Source organism: Actinia tenebrosa, unplaced genomic scaffold, assembly GCF_029948245.1.
Source record: "Actinia tenebrosa isolate PJP-AT-01 unplaced genomic scaffold, QUT_ActTen_1.0 PGA_scaffold15__27_contigs__length_11533743, whole genome shotgun sequence".
Taxonomy (NCBI): domain Eukaryota; kingdom Metazoa; phylum Cnidaria; class Anthozoa; order Actiniaria; family Actiniidae; genus Actinia; species Actinia tenebrosa.
In genome coordinates, this window is record NW_028292575.1 from 5,442,584 (window position 1) to 5,463,900 (window position 21,317).

General features: G+C 36.9%; 4 protein-coding genes across 4 annotated transcripts; 3 read left to right on the plus strand and 1 right to left on the minus strand.

Moving 5' to 3' along the window:
* The first annotated feature begins 15 nt into the window (after positions 1 to 15).
* On the plus strand, positions 16 to 992 carry LOC116297131 (uncharacterized). Its single transcript, XM_031705294.2, has 2 exons — positions 16 to 75; positions 156 to 992. The coding sequence occupies exons 1-2, from the start codon at positions 38 to 40 to the stop codon at positions 838 to 840; spliced, it is 723 nt and encodes a 240-aa protein (XP_031561154.2). The 5' UTR covers positions 16 to 37; the 3' UTR covers positions 841 to 992.
* LOC116297132 (putative methylcrotonoyl-CoA carboxylase beta chain, mitochondrial) lies at positions 982 to 9,880 on the minus strand. Its single transcript, XM_089030813.1, has 14 exons — positions 9,191 to 9,880; positions 8,491 to 8,565; positions 8,244 to 8,363; positions 7,939 to 7,997; positions 7,144 to 7,250; positions 6,414 to 6,496; positions 5,928 to 6,019; positions 5,304 to 5,361; positions 5,036 to 5,188; positions 4,473 to 4,529; positions 4,127 to 4,225; positions 3,437 to 3,489; positions 2,918 to 2,999; positions 982 to 2,424 (listed from the first exon to the last, which is right to left on the minus strand). The coding sequence occupies exons 1-14, from the start codon at positions 9,752 to 9,754 to the stop codon at positions 2,347 to 2,349; spliced, it is 1,680 nt and encodes a 559-aa protein (XP_088886939.1). The 5' UTR covers positions 9,755 to 9,880; the 3' UTR covers positions 982 to 2,346.
* A 74-nt stretch (positions 9,881 to 9,954) lies between these two features.
* Positions 9,955 to 13,036, plus strand: LOC116297136 (putative rRNA-processing protein EBP2). Its single transcript, XM_031705300.2, has 9 exons — positions 9,955 to 10,044; positions 10,120 to 10,212; positions 10,342 to 10,499; positions 10,655 to 10,778; positions 11,360 to 11,449; positions 11,597 to 11,672; positions 12,197 to 12,281; positions 12,459 to 12,612; positions 12,938 to 13,036. The coding sequence occupies exons 1-9, from the start codon at positions 9,976 to 9,978 to the stop codon at positions 12,992 to 12,994; spliced, it is 906 nt and encodes a 301-aa protein (XP_031561160.2). The 5' UTR covers positions 9,955 to 9,975; the 3' UTR covers positions 12,995 to 13,036.
* Positions 13,037 to 14,339: 1,303 nt separating this feature from the next.
* LOC116297122 (uncharacterized) lies at positions 14,340 to 19,323 on the plus strand. Its single transcript, XM_031705284.2, has 8 exons — positions 14,340 to 14,429; positions 15,728 to 16,069; positions 16,329 to 16,371; positions 16,610 to 16,786; positions 17,152 to 17,203; positions 17,622 to 17,900; positions 18,177 to 18,439; positions 18,933 to 19,323. The coding sequence occupies exons 2-8, from the start codon at positions 15,752 to 15,754 to the stop codon at positions 19,139 to 19,141; spliced, it is 1,341 nt and encodes a 446-aa protein (XP_031561144.2). The 5' UTR covers positions 14,340 to 14,429; positions 15,728 to 15,751; the 3' UTR covers positions 19,142 to 19,323.
* Positions 19,324 to 21,317: the final 1,994 nt, after the last annotated feature.

The window sequence follows — 21,317 nt, forward strand, 5'->3', positions numbered from 1 at the left end:
CCAAACCCCATTTTTTTGGTTAAGAATATTCGACGTCATGATGAAAAGAAGAGCAAATGATCTTGGAGTATCTGGGTAAGTCCTCCGTTTTTTTCTTCCATATTACCATCTATTAGAATATTCATAGGCTAACGACACCTTTGAAAACCTTACAGGTTGTCAGAGGAAAATCTCAACGCCTACAATATAAGAAACTCGTGCGAACACCCAATGTTAACAAGGATGAGAAGTAGGTACTTCTCAAATTCCTCTTTTCGCCAAGTCAGAGAATCGGAGCAATTTGGTAGTTTTGGGCCACATTTTGTGCCTATAATAACGTACAGGGCAAGCCAAAGCTATGACTGTGCTACAGTAACAAACAGACAAGAATATCGAGACCCTAACAAGAGTCGTATTACAACTACAATTATTCCTACTCCGACTCAAAGCTCTTCCAGACATTTTTTTCCTAAGACTGTCAGTGCTGTACAAAGTGGGTGTTGCTCCAGTTATCGTTCAATTCAACATGAAGACGGCTTTTCTCCGAGTAACAAGACCACAAAAATCTTCGTTTTTGAATCGAGATGCGAAGACACTAACGATGACTCTCAAGTTCTAAACTCAGAGGGAAATACCTCCGAAATAATGTCTTTCGCTCATTCTACGACCGCCTCGGACCCTTGTTCTACGTTTCAAGGTCGAGTGAAATCAAGGAGAATGGCGACATGTGAAGAAATAGATAAACTGTTGGCGCCAGTTAAAGTGAACGGAATGAAAATGAGCATCAATGAAATGAGACGGGATCTCATCCAGTTTCATTTTAAGAGAGAATCCTTTTCGTATTCAAGCGGTGAGCGCTAAAAACTATTTTCTTGAAGAAAGGCTGTTGTACAAGGCTAAACTCTTGTTATTCAGAAAGTTTAACTGACTTGTTTGGAAGTGGAGATGAGCGACGAAAGTGGTATCAAAGTGTAAACCCAAAGCAAAAATTTTATTCCAAAATGAGGTTCAGGCCTTCATTTGTTTATTTCCAATACATTTTCTATAAAAAAAGTCTTGACAAAGCTACATTCTAGCGCAAATGCAACAAAATATCTTTGCACAATTGAAAATACCGCTTCACACAGGCATTTTATCATAGTAGTACATCAGTTTCTAACCGTTAAAAAAAGGTTTTGAGTGTTAACCCAAAACGAAAATTGGGATCAAAACTCATACAAAGTCTAGTTTTTGGCGCTCTTTGCCATTATTGCTCGTTATTGAAAAAAATTTCCTTTTAAAAAGAAAACATTGTAATTGCATGCACCCAAATCTCAAGTTTTAATGATTTAGTTTTTTCTATTTTTTAAAGACCAATTAGGAAGGAATCTTTATAGTTCTGGCTCTCCCAGTTAGTTACCGTTGCTTTAACAAAGTAAGCTAGTTTTTAAAACACTCGAATTTCTCAGTTTCGAATTCTCAGTCGTACACGGTTAGCTTTCGATTTGGTGCGCGGAATTTCAAAGTGTTTGTATCGTTGAAGTTGTGCATTTACTTTATCGTTGGTATTTGTGAATATTAGGACACTGACATAAGTCTAACCCTGAGTGAATGAGTCTGTAACCAAGGAACACAGCGGCATTTGCAAAAAAGGTATATTTTAAAAGTCTGATAACAGAAAATTTATTGTTAATTGTTTACTGTCCTGTGTAAATAAAAAAAGATTGCCACTTAATCGTTGTAGTACTCTTTAAAACAAATACTTTGCATACCACTGCTGCACTGCCTGATCGGTTCGCTATACTTGGGGTGCAAGTTACGTCATAGCCGCCATGTTGATTGACTATACAAAGCATTCCTCATTAGCTTCTTTTGTCAGATGAACCAACATGGCGGTTGTTTCATTGTTATTTACATCTGAAGGGATTTTTCGATGACCTAACTTTATTCACAGGGTTGAATACAATCTGCCGTCGAGGTTGTTCGTTAACGGGTGATGTAAGACCCATCGGTCATCAACTATGGTAGATTGACAAGGATATACAAAAAGTGACCGCTTAATTAAACAGATAACCTCTATAAAGCGGCCATCAATAAAGCGTCCAACCTCTATAAAGCGGCCATCAATAAAGCGTCCAACCTCTATAAAGCGGCCATCAATGAAGCGTCCAACCTCTATAAAGCGGCCATCAATAAAGCGTCCAACCTCTATAAAGCGGCCATCAATTAAGCGTCCAACCTCTATAAATTGTCCAGCCTTTACAAAGCAATCACCTCTCTCAAGTGGTCAATCTCTGCAAAGCGGCCAACCTCTATAATGCGGCCACTTGACAATTCCGAAGTTGCCGCACGAGTGACGTAATAGCTATTACATACCAAGTACAGCTTTTACATTCTGTATATCCCAGAGATTCGTCGCTGCTCAGCAGATGAAAACGCTGAAGCTCGAAGACTCATACCAAGAAACTATAAAATAATATATACATAATATATTAATAATAATAATATATCATGAACATAACATAGACATAAGACTGCGCGGTTCGAAGGCACAAAGGTTTAAAGGTGGCGCATAACTTTTTTTCCCGGGGGGAGGGGAGAGGGGAACTTGTACTAAATTTTCACTACTTTTGAATATAAGAAATTAATTTTATATTTGTAAGTATTTTAGCATTTATAGTGAGTTTGACCAAGAAAATTCATCGTAACCTTGAATGAAAATGCGGACGATTCTGCATCTGATTTACAGACTTCTCCTGAGTGACTGATTTCAATATTGTTATTTTAATTTTTGATATACTTTCGTTAGGAATGGATTTTTGATTGGGGGGATCTCCCAAAACATATCGAGCAAGGTATTTTTAAAGCGTGGCCAATTCCTGACGCAGTTGATCGGGCAGTTAATTGTCAGTTCGCATGGTAGTTTCTGGTCAGGGATACTTCTAATCTGCCCTCTTACCTTTCTGGTGTCTTGTGGTAAGATTACTCCATCATCCCAGAGTCTGCTCGAGCCATAATAGACATTAGACTCGGATTGGAACCTAGGGACAAAATTTTGTTTCAATACAACGTTTTCCTTTATGACTCTATAACTTGTTAATGAGCTTTTTCTTGGTAATAAAATTGAATCTTGAAAAACAACAAATATAACTTCTACAATTTGTGTTTAACGTCTTTAAATTTTTGACCTCTGGTACCCACAGTAATGTGACCCCTTCGTGACCCCCGCCTTTTCGACTCATCCCCAGGCTCCATATCTCCATTCTCGTACCCAGGCCCTTATCAGCGAGAGATCGATTTTTAGTTAGAAAGCTGAGATAGGTCTGAGTACATGAATGGCTTATCTCATAAAGAGGAAAGGGCCCTAACATCACTTGTACTGATGTATTTTTTGGTAACCATCTCCCCAATGAAATTCCATTCTCCTCCTTAACTCATGACAAGGAAAGGTCCATGCAACATATATGTAACCACTTACTTTGTTCTTGCCTCTTTGTTCACATCGTCACCTTCTCCTGCTGACTCAGCGTACTATAAAAAAGGCATTTTATTTATTACACGTGTTTATAAATCACGATATAAACATGAAGAATGATTCTTAATGCTTAATTATTGATCCATAAGTTCATCTCTCATTTGAATAACTATTTGTCAAATTATGTCCTTGTTATAAAATATGGATGTCATGAATTTCTTTTCTTTCTAACGAAACTGTTCCCTTTTTTTCCTTTTAGGGCATTAATTAACTATGTCCATAACATAAAATGATGGTGATGAATAATTGATGCATGATGATGATTTTGTGATGATGATGATGACAATGATGTGATGATGGTGTCATGGCGGTGATGATGATGATGGTTGATGATGGTGAAGATAATGATGATGATGATGGTGGTGGTGATGATGAGGACAATGATGTGATGATGGTGATGATGATGACAATCGTGGTGATGATGATGATGTTAATAATGGTGATGATAGTGATGATGACGACAATGGTGGTGATGACAATCATGATGATAATAGTTGATGGTGATGATGGTGATGATGGTGATGATGATCATGGTTTTTTATCTTGACAGTGATGGATTCATCTTCATGATGATGATGATGACGATGATGATGATAATGATCAATTTAAAAAAAGGAAAATCATTAACTCTACCTGAGACTTGTACTTCAGTACAAGATTATCAACTGTATCCATGGCAACCTTAGCTGAAGGCCAAGTATACAGGAAGCTAGGATCAAATGACCGCCCACACTGCAAAATGACATTTTGAGAAAATTAAATCTGTAATAGATGGACTAGCTTAATTCCAATCCAGGGTTGCAGCAAGGGTACTGCTAATTGTTGTGCTACCAAATATAAAACTAAGTGCAAGCACCAAGGCATCCCATGACTGAACCATCTTTAACCAAGAAAATATGAAGCAGAATTGCTTGATTAACGTAGTCTATCACCACTTATGCTATCAAAACAGTGCTATGTGGACTAGTATTTAACTTACCATAGCATAGGATTCTGGTCCATAACTACCTCCGACAATAACTGTTATCTTAGGCACCTAGACATTAAATAAAATAGGGTAATATATTAGCAGCTTCAACCCTATAAGTAACTAAATAACACAAGGGAGTGATCTGTACGCAAGCTGGAGGCAAAACATTGCGCTCCCCAGACAGATTGAACATAATTTTTGCATATTATGACTGATCAAATGTCTAGCAATATACATACTACAGTAATTTTGCATTTTTTTCCTAACATTTTAAAGATTGAAGTGGTTTTTTTATCGTGATCCATTTAAACTAAAAGTTGAATGCAAATGAAGACAATTCTGTGTCCAATCCAAACATTTCTCTTAGTAAATTATAACCATTAATTGAGTGTTTTCAAAACAATTTCTATACCACACCATGGAGGAACTTCCAAAAAGGTGCCCCCCCTCCCCCATGGGGACCAATTCCCTTTATTGTTGGGTATAGATTTTCTGGAACTACACAATATTCATAATTTAATAACAATAATTTTAGTAAATTAGCAATGAAATAATATTAGTTCCAAACTAACCTGAGCACAAGCAACAGCATGCATCATTTTGGCCTGGTCCTTTATCAGTTCACCCATTTTAGCCCCATCTGAAGATGGACCTTCTTGGATGATGTTTTGGAGAAACACAATAGGGATGCTTCTCTGACAACACAGGTCTATAAAGTGGGCTCCCTGTGGAATTTCATTTTCAGAAGGAATATTGTTGTAGAACTATTACGGAAATCTTTAGTCTTTATTATTTTTGTCCATAGATCTTGCACATAGCAGAGAATATAATGTTTATTACCTTTAGGGCTGCATGTGATGTCATTGGTCCATTATTTGCAACAATGCCGACCATAAATCTGGAATAAATTAGGTTAGTGTAATAATTCATGAAGGCTTTAAATTTTGAAATAATATTTTTGACCCCACCTACCTCCCAACCCCCCCCCCCCTACTCAAACAGAACCTAATTTCAGTGACCTCCAAACTACCAAACTAAATATCAAAAATATTTTTGATACCCCCTCCCCCCCAAAAAACTAAAAGAACTATTACCAGAGAAAATGACTACTGCCCTTCAAATCCCCAGTTTTATTGCAATACATAAAGTTATAATATGTATTTTTATAGTAAATAAATTATATAATTATACAGCTTCTCATTAATCCCATATAGGGAACTGTCCAATTATTTTCTTAATTGGACAGGTCTTGTTGATATGGGATTAATTAGGCAGCTATATAGTTAATAGGTAATGGGATTTCATGCTCCCCAATCAAGAAATAATTAGACTTGAAAAATTCCTCTGACTGCCAAATTGGACTCGGCCTATGGCCTCATCCAATTTTGTCAGTCCTCGGAATTTTCCTCGTCCAATTATTTCTTAATTGGACAGCATGGAGTCCTATTACATATACTAATTTACCCTTCAATGTGTGCAAATCCAGTAATAAGCTGAACACCAAATTCTTTCTTAAATTCTTGCAAACGACTGCCATCAACAATGCGGGCAATTACCTGTCACACACAAAATTTAAAATTAACTAAGTTGCTTGAAACATATGACTTAGATGTTATGTTAATATATAATGGGTAGACTGTGGACTTGGTACAGACAGTACTAAGTTTAAAAGGTTTGGGTCACTGGTTTGAGCCCCTTGGTCGCCACATGTGAATTGAGTTTCTTTGATGTGTTGTTCTCTTCTATGCTATGAAGGTTTTCTCTACTTTAGGTTCTCCGGTTTCCTCACTCTGTAAAAATCAACATGTAAGTTGAGCGTTGTGTGCATTAAGAATATTGAATGTACTGTAGTCAGTGGTAGTGTACAGTGTGAGTAAATAAGTGTCCCCAATTAGTGTGAAAGCACTAGACAATTAAATAAAGGGATTTTTGTTGTGTGGACAAAGATACCTGATACATTGGTAAGTCCTGGCCATCAAACATTGATAGACCAATCAGATCATCTGTTTTAAACAATGGTGGCTCAATTGGTCCTAAAGAACAATAACAATAATCTACTGACTGTAAAATAGAGACTTTATTCATAGTGGTGTAATGTTTTCCCAAAACAGACCAGTCGTGTCATTCCCTCGAGTATCATTTCTTTGTTTAACAGTTGCACATGAGAAGACACACATCTATAAATGTGGATACAACTCAAACAATCTTATTCTCTGGGGAATGACACATGCTCTGTAATGGGAAAACATTGCACCACAATGAATACGATGTATAGACCAATTGTAGCACTTTGGATTGCAGCTCAATCTGGGGACCGGAAAACAATGGGTTCCAATTCTCAGGAGATTGGAATTCTTTTGTTTTGTCCCCCAGATCAAGCTGATTTGACGTCACATGCAAGAGGCCTAATAAATTGCTGGAGGTATAGTATTGTACAGCAGCCCTAAATTGTATCTATAGACCGATTGTAACACTTTGGATTGCAACTCAATCTAGAAGACAAAACAATAGGTTCCAATTCTCAGGAGATTAGAATTCTTTTGTTTTGTCCCCCAAATCGAGCTGCTTTGATGTCACATGCAAGGGGTCTATTAATTTGCTAGGGGTATAGTATTGTACAGCAGCCCCTAAATTTAAACTTCTAAACTAAACAAACTATAATTATTATTCTGATCCCAACCTTTGGCAGGACTTGAACCACTTTGATTAAAAGTAGAAACAATTTGTTTCGATTTGTCAATAGCTTCTTCTTCATTCACAGCAAAATAATCTGTACAGCCACTTATGCTAAAAAATAAAGATTACATTACAAGGACATTGAATAAAAGCACTAATAAAAATAAATTTAAGCTACACTGGACACTTAGGCCTAGGTCAAATGTCAAACTTTCCATGCACCGAACTTAATTACATCAAAGAATGCCGCCTCATTATCACCTGACATCCATTGTTTTTAATGAGTTCGGTGCTTGGAAAGTTCGACGTTTGCCCTAGGCCTTACAGTGGTTTTCATTAACCAGTGAAGCAAAGTGTACTTAAATTAGAGTGTAACAGTCACAAAAGACAATAGAAAGCAAAAGAGTTATCATGAGGTAGTGCTTAATACGCTAAAGTGTATTTCATGGGTTAATGAAAACCACTACTTGTCATTTATATTATCTAAAATATCATTAATAAATCATGTTTATTATATAATTACCAATGAAATATCTATTTTTCTCTATTTCGAAAAATTGACATCTTCACACGTGAAAATAACATGTTATTTTCACACATTGCGATGGCTATTCAAAAATACATGGAAAGAATTGCCTGAAAAAACCAAAACATACTTCATTGATAATTATATAATAAACAGAATATTACATGGCCGCTTGGAGATAGGAACTTTATCTTCTTGTGTTGAAAATCTCTTCAACACTCAAAGATAAAATTCGTATCTCCATGCGCCCATGTAATATCCTCTATGTATTACCTAGAGTGCAACATTGCACCACCAAGATCCTCAGCTGAGACAATTTCTCCAGTTGCAGCCTATTAACACAAAATATTGTTAATAATAACATTAAATAAAAAAATAAAAAAAGCAATGAAATACAATCCAGAACAAAAGTAGCCCATTTTATAAGTGTATCTTTACCTATATGGAAAGCAAAACCCAGATGGCTGAAAGTTTCTGAGGCCATACAAGTATACTGCACACATTGTAGAAACAGCTCTAAAAAGAGCAATAAATGTGAATGCTAAATTAATGATTGCTAATATTCACTTGTCATTTACCTTGACCAATGGGGGACCGCCCAGGAATATTGTCCCAATTTTATCAACGATCACTGCTTCTTCTGCCATTGTTGGTACATATGCAGCCCCCGCTGTACAGGACCCACACACAATACAAATCTGGAAAACAAGCAAATGCAAGCAGCATTACTTATTTTACCAATGCAATCCTGATAGCTTGCTATATATTCAAACCACATTTATACTCATCAATTTGTTATGAAAATTATCCATTATTCATACATACCACAGGAATCCCATTAGCAGACATGACAGCCTCGTTGTAAAACACTCTACCTCCTGTTTCTGGGAAAATTTCAGCCTAACAAAGAATAGAAACATAAAACTTCATAATTTAATGTTCAATTAATTCTAATAAATTTTAAATTTTCCTTTTTAATCCTATCCCTGGCATGTGACACTTTCATAGTATGGAATAGAGGCTTTGCTACCATCACAGAAGACAACTGCTGGCCAATGATCGTCAATGGCTGCTGGGCAATGGCAACACTTTACTAACACTTTGTTAATGTACTATTGTACTTTGACGATACAGCGGCCATCTTGGATCTCAAGGCATTATGGATCGTCCAGGGGGCAAAATATAAGGCTTTGTTACAGTGATGACGTCGATTGATATTAATAGCTCACCACAAGAGAATGCAACAAAAAATGAGTTAAGACGGTTCATTGATCACCTTTACTCACTAAAAAGATGAACTCTCAAAACTCAATATATTTTCTGCCATCTTTGTTTCATTTTGTCCCCTGCCAAGATGGCTGCCGCATTGTTGAAGTAGTCCATAAACAGTTACCAATGCTTCACCAACACCTATGGAAGTCTCACTTCTAGTGATCAGCCAGGGTCAGCAGGCACTTCCTGTGGCAATGCTACACCCCTTGGTCTTCCCACCTTCAGCTAATTTTAACTAATGTACTTTATTTACCTGAAGTGGTAAAAATGCTCCACCAGAATCAATAAGAAAAACCAAAGGCAGTCTATTCTTCTCTGCAATCTCCTGTGCCCTCAATTGCTTCTTGACTCCGATAGGAAACAGAGTCCCTCCCTTAACAGTAGCATCATTAGCTACTATCATGCACTGCTGTCCAGATACAGTACCAATACCAGTCACAAGTCCAGCACTTGCTACTGTGCCATACTCTAAATCCAGCCCAGCAAGAGGCGAAAGTTCAAGAAAATCTGTGTTCTTATCTAATAATTTACTAATTCTGTCTCTAGCTAATAGTTTTTTGTTCCGTATAGTATGTCTCTGGCGCGCATTTTCGCCTCCACCTGAATAAGTTGTTTGTAAAAGTTTTTGATAATGAGTTTGTAACTCTAGTCCTTTCTCATTTTTGGTTTTCAACAGTTCTGAGGATACATCAACTCGTCCATCAATGGTAGGAAACTTCGCTTGTGCTGAATGATGCCTTTTGAACTTAAAGCTCGTAGTCCTTCTCAAAAACGTGAAGGGATTCAAAAGTCTGATACCAAACCTTTGTAAATTCATGCTTCAGTTTTGCTTAACAAATAAAATACGAATCAACGTCACCCGTGAAAATTAAGACGTACCAAAGACTTCTAGTATATTCATGATGTCTCGAAGTATAATTTTTTTATAACTCATTCAAAGAAAACCGCCATTTTGTTTAATGAAGTGAGCCAGCAGTGACACCATCCAGCGTTATACCTATTAGTGCCAATCTTCCTTTAGATCTCAACATTTTCAAGATGGCGTCCAAGTTTGAAGAAGAAGATTTTGATATGGAGAGCTCAGAAAGCGAAGATTCTGACGCCGAGGTGAGTACGATTAGCGATATTTAGCAAACACTGGGTTTATGGGATCTATATTTTTTATTTTGTTGATTATTTTAGCTCCAGAGAGCCTTTGCCAGAGGAGATTTGAAGGTTGGTATGAACAAACCAAAATTCGTTCCACGTGCGCAGAGAGAAAGCATCAACAACGCGGTGAGTGTCTGCTGTTTGTCGTCGTTTTTCATATTTAATTTATTTTTTCTATGCCTGCATTTTGGATATAAAGGAGGTGCTATAAAATCATATGATGATTATAACATGTAAACCTATTAAACCTCTTAGGCTGGTATCAAGCAAAAATTGGAACAGATTACACAGAATTTAGAATGGATCGAGAGAATGGATGTAACATACAAACCAAAAGAAGAAGAAGCAGAAAATGAAGAAAATAACAATGAAGACACATCTGTTCACGATGACTTTAAGAGAGAAATGAATTTGTAAGATATTGTTTTGCTTGTTGGGTTACCTGTGGTATACCCGAGGTCTGCAGTGTCCAGGGCCAGCCAGAGGGTTGCTAAGATACCAATAGACCAGATTTCCTGCTTCTAGTACCTGTATCTCTAAGAGTTTTCTTCTTTGGTTTTTAATTTAGTTATAAACAAGCACAGCAAGCTGTCTTAATTGCAATCCCAAAGCTCCAGAAACTTGGTATTCGAACCAAACGACCAGGAGACTACTTTGCTGAAATGGTCAAGACAGACGATCACATGCAAAGGGTATGAAAGCCGTAACATAGGGTTGCCATTAATGATTAAGACAACTTTTTGATCTGCACTCTGTTACTGTGCGGATACTCCAACCAGAACCACTTTGATTAACTAGTATCATTAACCAATCATGTTGCGACATTTAGTTCAATATTTTTTAACTAGCATCAATATAATAAGAGCGAGAGAGCTTAGTAATCTGATTGGATAACTCTGTTATCAGTTCAGTCTCTGTCTAGTTTACTGTTATCTGATTGGTTAGTTTTATTCAAGTAGTCCCGGTTAGTGTGTCCGCACAGTAAGTAATACAGCACACAAGAAGTGACACAAGCACAAAAGACGTTAGCACAATAGACAAAAAAGCTGTTTTGTGTTATTACATAGGAAGAAAAAAAATGGTTGCAGTTTTCAATGCTGCTTTCATATTCTCCTTTGCAAAATTTGCTGGGAAAGCGAACAGCATCAGCAATCATACTCTTTTCACTAATAAAGAACAGTTCTTGACCAATCAAAGCGTGTGTTTAATATAATCTATATAATAAATTCCAATAAGAATTTTTTTTCTCAATACTAACTGATTTTGCTTCTAGGTGAGGTCAAAATTGTTAAGTCAACAACAAGTCATGGAAAGATCTGAAAAAATGAAGAAGCTGAGAGAGATGAAAAAGTTTGGAAAAAAGGTATTAATGGAATCGTTTTATAAATTACTGTTTATCCTTATGGTAAAGCTGTGTGTTGGAATTTTTTTAAAGAAGCCAAAATAAATTAGATTCAGATTTTACAAATGTACATTAACAATGTGTTGTCTACGATTTTTACCATTTTAGGTACAACACAATGTGTTACAGAAAAGACAGAAAGAAAAGAAGGAAATGATAGAATCTGTCAAGAAATACAGGAAAGGTATGACCTTTTGCTTCAGTAAAAATACTTTTTACAGTTCCCTTTAGTGACCATGAATAATAGTTCCAATAATAGTTAAGGCTGGAGTTTCTGCGCATAGCAAAACTATACTTTTTATCATGCGTGGCAACTCCAACCTTGGTGTGACCACTGAATGGAACTGTAAAATGGAGTATTGTCAAAGGACGAATTTTACTGTCACAAAACAGTGTTTTTGAATCATGGAGAATTGATTTTAGTCTAAACTTACTAATGGTCAATCACAAATCCTGTGCTCTGATTGGCTGAGCTACTAGTGGTCTGTTAGTGATAGACCTCTAGTAGCAAAAAATGTTGGTTTTGAAAATCAAAACAATTAAGGGTAACCTGCATTTTCAATGTAATTTCAAAACTCTTTGTATCCATTTAATGAAAAGATTAGTCGGTTTAGACTGAAAGAATTAGACCTCTTGCCCTCATGTTCTATCGTGCAAGTCAATAGGCCATTTAGACTTGGGTTTAATTGTTAACTCATTATATTTCAGGTAAACAAGCAGCTCTGTCCTTCATGAAGGACGATGATTTCGATATTCAAACTGAAACAGACAAGACAAAAAGTAAACCATTAACGTAAGTACTGTACTCCTGAGATGTTTCAAAACAAGCTTTGAATTTAATCTGGGTTCTTCAATTCATGGGCAGTTCCAGGAAGTTCAGAAAGAAAAGAAAGAAAACAATGAACATAAAACACCACATTGTTACCTTGCATTTTTTATTGAGAGTTTTTTTTTTTTTTTTCTTGATTAGGAAATCAAATAAAAGAAAAGCTAAGGATAAGAAGTTTGGACACGGTGGAAAAAAGAGAGGAATAAGAAAAAATACCAAGAAGAGTTCGAAAGATGTCAGCTCATTTGATTCAAGAAAACACAGTAAAAGTCCAAAGGCTGGAGCTCAAGCAGGGGTTAGTGTCTACAATTGTATTATATTACAGTATTTGACAAAAAATATAGGTTTTTTGTCGGTGTTTGTCTCTGTTTTTTGTTTTTTTTTTGTTTTTTTTTTGTTTGCCTGTCTGCTCGTTTGTTTGACATCACTAACCGAAATCATCGAGGCTGTCGTTCTCTTGACCTATGTGCAAACGACTAAAAAAGAGTGTACATAACTCTCTTGTTAACAATAATTTTTGCTTCGTAGTAACGCGAATGACATCATCAAATTAGAACTCAGTGTAAACTATTTCAACCAAGGAATATGTGCTCAATGTAAAATGTGTTTTACTTTTCCAGAAAAAAAGAAAAGCACAACGACCAGGCAAATCACGAAGAAAAAAGATGAAGAAATAGCTTACCACTCCTTACAACAAATAAACACTTTTTCGCCAACAACTTTTTATCCTATTCCATTTGCAAAAAAAATATTAGTTGAGTAAAAATGTTCATCGTCTCGTGAAAAGAAGATTCTGACTCGTTCGAAGCTAGTCTTGCAAGTAGCCGCATTCATAACTGATTCAAAAGTGGATGGAATTGAAGATTACTCATTATGTCCTCGTCTAACTGCCGGATGCAGAGATAACCAATCAGCACCGGAGAAACCTAAACATCAACTTAGATAAATTTAGCTAGGAGGTCCGATGGAGTGTCATGCTGCTACTCTAACTGGCAACGATGTTAATGGTTAATGAACTTAATCCACCCCCTAAGACTAAAGTCAAACTTCAAACGTCAAAGAAGACCGCCTCGTATTCATTGTTTCAATTAGGTTGAAGTTGGACGTCTGACCTGAGCCTAACTAGCCTTCTACGCAGACTTTCTAAGAGCGTCTGCGTAGGAGAGTACCCCCTAACTAGCCGAAGGATTTCCTATTTCAGACTCGCAGAGTTATTTCTATTTTCTCGCAAACTTGAGAGGATATAAATAGATAGGATGATAATTACGAAAATGGAGAACCTTATTTTCAAGGGAATGGCGGCGCATGTACTTTAATGGGAAAACCCAAAGATTGAGCCCGTCAAAGATGATTTTAATAATTCTTTATTGTTAGCGGCAAACGTATTAAAGTAAACCAGGTCAACCAATCAAAAAACAACAGTTAATTAGTATATGTATCTTAACCACTCTCGCGCACCCAAACAAAAAATTTGTTCAAGCATGTTAAAGCATTAAAATCATTAGAATTCACGACTGCGAAATCTTAAGACATGATCTCTTTGGCAAAACAAGACAAAACAATAGGCCGTCTTTTCTGCAAAAAACATCCATTGTTTTCCCGTCCCGCCAAAACAATTTTCTCGGGACTCAGTGCAAGGGGTCTATGGAGGTTTTGCACCATCACGTGACGGCAGCCATGTTAGATGGCAGGAACAATACAATGTTTTACATAAGAAAGAATTCAATTCCCGAGAGCAAAGGGATTTTATTGCTCTGCCATTTAACCACAGGCAGCCCAAGCAGTATTATGGGCGTGGGCACGTTATGTTGCAAAACCTCTATTGACATCAAAAGCATTAGAAATAATAAATAATAAAATACATAGATCTAGAACTAGAAGGATCGAGTATCACGCTGCTACTCTAACTGGCAAGATTAATGATTAATGGACTCAATCTATTCCCTAACAAGCCATGCCAAATAATTTCCAATTTCAGACTCAAATTATAATTAATTAAGGACTCTATGTCAATATGGGAGACCCAAGAGCGTGCCGCCGAAATTTATAAGAAAGGTGAGACAGATTTAGGTTCGCGAGAGGCTCTGGTTGTTGGCGAGGTGATGATAAAAGGTACGTTTTAAAGTCAATTATAGAATATGGTTATGTTAGCCAAACTGAAAACGAAAGGCGAACTTTTCATCCAGAAAAAGTGTGATTTCTATAGAAAATTCCCGTTAGCCTCACATCCAAAACTTGCCTTCGGCTCCCATCTTCATATGCCAATAGAAAACGGTGACTACTTTTGTGAAAAATTCTTTACATTGGTTCAAAAAGTAAGCATAATAGATCTAAGTATAGCAAGAGAATATGAAGTAGTTCTAATGGGAAAAGGGACTACATTAACAGGACTACGTTGACTATCTTTTTGCAATGCTTTCACTCATGCGATCATTTGTTCACGTTTAAAAGTTTTCTTCTTATTCACTTTTAATCGATAGACCAAATTATTGTGTAAAATCTTTCTAGCTCTGAAGAAAGAAGCGTCCTAGGTAGCTCGAAGCTCTGATATTTGAATGTATATTACTTTCTATTTGGTGGTCTAACAGCTAATCTTTACATTATAGCGTTTAAAAAACACTTTAAAAACTAACAGTGTGTAATAAAAACCATCCCCTGAAATTTTGTTGGTAGTAAAATTGTATAATTTTCGCTTATTTTTATAACTTTTTTAATCTGACGCATTTGAAGCTTCAAAATATATATTTATTCCTATAATTTAAGACAGTTATGAAAAGTCTGATCTTGTTTTGAATAATTAAGTGAGACGAAACTTCACAAAACAGGATGATTGAAAAGGCAAAAGTTATTGTTGATTCATAAAGAAACAAACATTTCAGTAATTTTCTTCTTTTGGTCTAATTTTACAGTTCATTGTCTCTTGCGATACTTTATCCGACTGTGAGAAGTGAGACCGTGTTTATTTATTCAAAAGTGCTTTGAATAATTGAGTGAGGTGAAATTTTACAAAACCAGATGGTCGATTGAAACGGCAAAAGTTATTGATTCCCAAAAGATCACTGAAATAGTCCAGTAATTTCCCGACGTATTTGATTTTCGATCAATCAACTTTCAAATATAATTTTGAAATCCGCCATATATTTGCAATACTCGAACTGTATAGACGAAAACAATTCAGCCTTTTTCACTGTTCCTGGGTTTGCTTTGGTTTCACGACTGATCTGCACAACTTTCTTCAAAGTGGATGTTGGAAAGAAAGGAGGATACAGGTATGGCATTTCCCATGTGCCATTTCGGTCTCAGCTTTTATGTTCTATGTTTCTGAACCCGACAACGATTATTCAATTAAGTGTACACGCCTATGATATCTTTGATATATAGCCGCTACTGACTGGATTTCTCTGTTTCAGTTCTAGATAGTTTTAGACATTACCATGTGGTTCAACCTGCTTTACCTGTTTTTCCTCTCGACTATTGCCATGACAATCGTTTCTTCCAACGAGTTTTGTCCTGCTGGTTTTGCGCCCTTTCACCGTGACCATGGTTACGCATTGGTTGGTCACGTGATAAGAACTCTCTATCTGTTCTTACCAGACTGCATGACGGCGTGTGAGGAAACCTTGATATGTTTTTCAATCAACGTTTATAAAAATCAAAATAGCGGGAACGTGTGTGAGTTGAATCAGTCGAACAAGAAGCAAAAACCCGAATCTTTTGTGCGCATGGAAGGATATCAGTACGCTGAATCACAGGTGAGACATGTTTTGCTTAGATGAGGTGTGCCCTTAAAGTGCACATGAACCCTTGGACAATACATTCAGTACTGGTTCTGCATAAAGTAAATAGTTGATTGGTAAAATATTTCTTGATTTGAGTGATGCGTCAGGTAAGGTATTTGAGTGTTTTTTTTGTAACTATGCTGGCCATATTGAAAATGAAAATAAAAAAGGACTGTTTCGCCGATCGGCAAGTATATGATTTAAAACCAGTTTGTTTTGATCTTATCACCAGAAAAAAAGGTTTTGTGTACAGAAAGATTGTCCAGAAAAGGATGGTGAGTGGTTGCACTTGCCACGAAGCTTGTCAAAGAACGTTTATATTATATTATATACCTTTTATTCACTACTGGATAAATATTTTAAATATACAATTATCAATGAAATATCTATTTTTCATTATTGCTAAGAAGTGTTATTTTCAAATGTGAAGATATTATATTATATTGATGGTCAATTTAAGGGAATTCGCCAATTCGAAAAACGCGGCCATTAAAAAAAAATTATTTTTTTTAGCCTTGCCGGATGATTGGTTCTACTTCAATTCGTCGTATTTAAAGCTCTTCAATGATAAAAGACCCTGGCACGATGCAAGACAGTACTGTCAGAACCTTGGTGGGGACTTGGCCTCCATTGCAAGCGTGACGGAGGAAGAGTTTTTACAGAAGTTGATGGTCCTTGAAAAACGAAGCTGTACGTAGATATACCTCTTACCGCAATCCCAATCACTAGGGCGAAATCGTACAGTTTTTGGTGGACGTCAATCAAGGCATTTTCATAACATTCCATTGACACGTGCTCTTGAAAACTTTGTATTTTCCAACATTGTCATGGAAACACTTTGATTGACGTCAAGCAAAACCTTGACGTGACAGACAGAAAAGTACGATTTCGCGCGCGTGTGATTGGAAAACGTAAGCTGTAATCATACAATGTAATCTAGTCAATCACTTTCTAATGATAAAAGGTTTGTGTGGCATAATAAAGCCTATTTTGGCAGATTTATATAACACAGGGAGTCTAACGTTTACATTCTTTTCCTCAATCGGTTTTTACAGATTTACTTAAGAGACTGATCACAGATTTGGATACACCTTCCTCAATGTTAAGGTAATAAAAGTCGCTGAAATTGTCTTGATTAAAGCACTCATTGTTGTATGTATACAGTTTATCTCTTACCCAGAGCCCGCGTTCCTCTTGGTCAGTACCGAGAAATGAAAGGCGCTGACCAAGAGGAACGCGGGCTCTGGGTACGAAATTTTATCGTATTCATGTTATTGTGTCAGTTTCAAGGTTGCCATGGCAACTCAGCGGTTTTCTTGGCATATATGCTCAAGGACTCGAAAAGAAAAAAGCTATAGGTTGTGTTGGCATTGCAGTGCATTGTGGGAGTTTTGGGGGACGAAATAGACATGCCAACACGACCCAGTTTTTTCCGCGATCCCGGAATGACTAATTAACCATATAGATATCAACCAATCAAAAAAGATATTGAAGTGTTTTATATTTTTGAATTGATATTTCAAAGCCTTTTTAATGGAGCCAGCCTAGTTACTCTAGATGGCAAGCCTTCTTTGTCCCTGGATGGAGTGGATGACTATGCTACCACACGTGGTTTTTCTATGCACAAAAGCTCATTAACATTGGCCGTGTGGATTAAAACCCCAAACCCAGAGAGGACCATGTATATCTTTAGTGATTATAAAGACGCCCGGAACGCTGCATTCAGGCTTTACATCGAAGGGAAGAAGTTTGTTAGTGAAATCTACACTGCGAAAAAGAACGTGCTACGTTATGTTAGCGTGGGGTGAGTGGAATGAAAACTTCTCGGATACTCCCCTCCCCCCTCGGGCACTCCCTCCCCATCCCCTGTTGGTAATTCTCTCTCCTTAGCAAAACCTCTTGTCAGGGGTGGAAGCTGGTAGAGATTGAACTGCGATTACACGAACAATGACAAGTATCCATTCTATCCCCGTGGGCAATTTATTCTCGACCCTCAGGGGGTAGGTATTATGCACATTGAAGGCGATAATGGCAATAATGGTATCTATAATTAATCCACTTGATCAACATCTGATTACAGTTCCATTCCTGCTAATACCTGGCTACACATCGCGTTCACATGGAATCGCTACTCACGAATTGGGATGTTCTACTTCAATGGGACGCTTGAATCAAAATCGCAACAAACGGCGCCTGATTCCACACAAAAAATTTTTGTTACTGGGAATCCCACATTTTTCATTGGTCAAGACAGTGCTGGGCAAAACCGTTTTACGGGATGGATTAGATCTCTTGTTGTGATTTCTTTTGATCTTACTGGAGATGAAATTTATGAAGTTCGAGGTACGAACGAGTCAACAATTATAGGCAGACACAGGAAGCCCATTCTGGAAAACGTTACGCTCAAATTCAAATGACTTATGATAGATTAGATTCCCGGTCGTGATTTTCTCTAAGAAACAAGTACCCCTTTCTACGATGGCGTCATTAAAAATTTCCTTTGCTTACGTAATTACCACCAATTGTTTTAGAGAAGTTTTCGTTTGACTGCACGAACACGGTCGTGACATGGCAAGGGATATACGCCAGACCAATCACATTGCAAGAGAATTTACTCTCCATCCAATCAAATGCCCGAAAAGACGGGATGAATACGGAGCAGCCTCTGCAAGCCAATGTCAATGCAATGCGAGGCCAATTAATTTTGGCGACAAAAAATTAAAATAACCAAATCAAATTTCTAGAAAACATCACGGTCACGGCAAGGCATATTTACGCCATTATCGTTATGTACAGATAAGTTTTAATGATTGCATTGATTTTACTCATATTCTAGATGGAATTTTTCTCGATGGGGCCTGGATCGGAATGAATGATCTAACGAAGGAAAGAACATTGCAGTGGACAGATGGAACACCGCTGACCTATAAGAATCCCGTTCTTTACCTAAATCTCAAGGGGAGAGACTGTGCTGTGATGAAGAAAAGTATATGGAGAATGGAACACTGTAACGGAAATGCGTTTTTCATCTGTGAGAAAAAGTAACGCGTTCCGAAGATAAAGAAAGAGCTCCAAAATTATATATGGAATATTTCCGGGACCAACTGCTCACAAGTACTGCTAGGATTAAAAAAAAAATCCTTGTCGTTTTTGTAGAAATAATATAAAATGTGGGTTTTATAATTTTAAAAACGTAGCGTCCACACCTATATATATGTTTGCCTTATACTTTGCACACTATACAGATCAGTCTTTGCCTTGGACCGGTAATGTTTTCCCATTTCACACTATGCGTCATTAAATTGCGAATAAGATCTTTTGTTTGAATAAATAAAATGCCTCTTTCACACTATTATGCATATATATGTTCTATTCTGAATATAAACTAAATCCGAAGCACTTAGTCTTACCTTTCCTTTTGACGATTTTGTACGAGGGATTCTGACAAATTGCCCCCCAGATCGTCTTCTAGCAAGCGTCAAATCCCAATATTTCGAAAACGATAATATTTGACTGGTTATTGCTATCCAAGTTGCCAAAATTGATCCTTTTAAAACGTTCATGGATATCGTTCGCGCGCATCCTTTCTACACATGATTTTAGTGCGCGTGCTCATCTTGATGAATATGAAAGTAAGTAAAGCTTTCCATGTTTGCGATTGTTTGCGCGTTTTTTACAGTAAAAGGGGTGAACGCATTCTGACAGCTAAACGAAGTCGGGGACCTCCATTTTTTTATTTGCTTATTTTTGTTCTAATATGATGTTCTCTCGTCGTGCAAAATTTAAAAAAAATCTGATGGGGTCTTTTGCCCATAAATGTCCTTCAGTTAAAGGTGACTGCCTACTATTAAACAATCAATTTGAGTCCACGTAAGATTACGTACGTTAAAAAAAATGCTCAAAACCGCTGAATGACCTTGAGGAATCATACACGTTTTCAATTTCAACATAGCAAAACCCAAAAAATTTAAACGGTACTCTATATTATTCTATGGATTTCCTAACACAAAATGCTGAATTTTGAGCTTATTTTAAAACTTTATTTAAATATTTGAAGTTGCGTATTTCCTATTTATCTGTTTTTGTTTTAGACAGCACCATGTGCTTCAACCGGCTTTGCCCTGTTTTTATTCTCGACTGAAGACCCCTTGCATTGATTTTCTAGAGGAATTGTTCCGGGGGACAAAACAATCTAGTCGAATGTGATTTGCATGAGAAAGAATTCAGTGTAAAAAGACCATTGTTGTGCCTCCTATCATGGTGCAAAGCCTCTATTCAAATGACCTTATATTCTTTTGTTTAGTATTGTCATTCATAGATAGTATTAAGGATCGCATTATAATATCAATTATATTCTAGACAGAGTTTTTGTCGACGGGACCTGGATCGGGTTGAATGATCTAACGAAGGAAAAAACACCACAGTGGATAGATGGAGTACCGCTGACCTATAAGAATCCTACTTTCGTGTTCAATCTCAAGGAGAGAGACTGTGGTATGATGGAGAAAAGTATGTGGAGAATGGAACACTGTAACGCAAATGCTTTTTTCATTTGAGAGAAAAAGTAACCGTTCCTATGACCAATAAAAGATCTACTGTTTTACGGTTATGACATCTGCTTAGTCTGCATGCATCTGGTCTTTTCTTGACAGAGAAAAGACCGGATGCACGCAGACTAGAACTGCTAAGTCTAAAAAAAAACCTTTTGGGACCCGGAAGTAATTTTTCCATACGATTGACTTCACACGTTAGAGGGACACTAGTTGTACAATATGAAATGTATCTCACATTTCCAACTTTTTTTTTGTTTAATAATAATATAATAGAACATGGGTTATAGGATAGACCTTTTACGAGTTGTAAATCACCGCTGTGTTCCTATATTGCAGACTCATTTACTCAGGCTTAGTCTCGTATCAGTGTCTAAATATTCACAAATACCAACGTTAGAGTAAAGAATGCACAACTTCAACAATACAAACACTTCACGGAGCTTCACTGGAACACATGAATATTCTACACAAAACCCAGGCTATAGCGAACCCTGAGCAACAGAGAACTCGAAACTGGAGTATTTTAGAAAGGGAGCGTCGCTACATGTGTATCTGTGTGCCTTATACTTCGACTTTTACACAATGCTATTTTGCACACTATAGATCTTTTTACCTTGGAAATGGTAATGTTTCCCATTTCGTGTCATTCCCTTGTGAATAAGATCCCA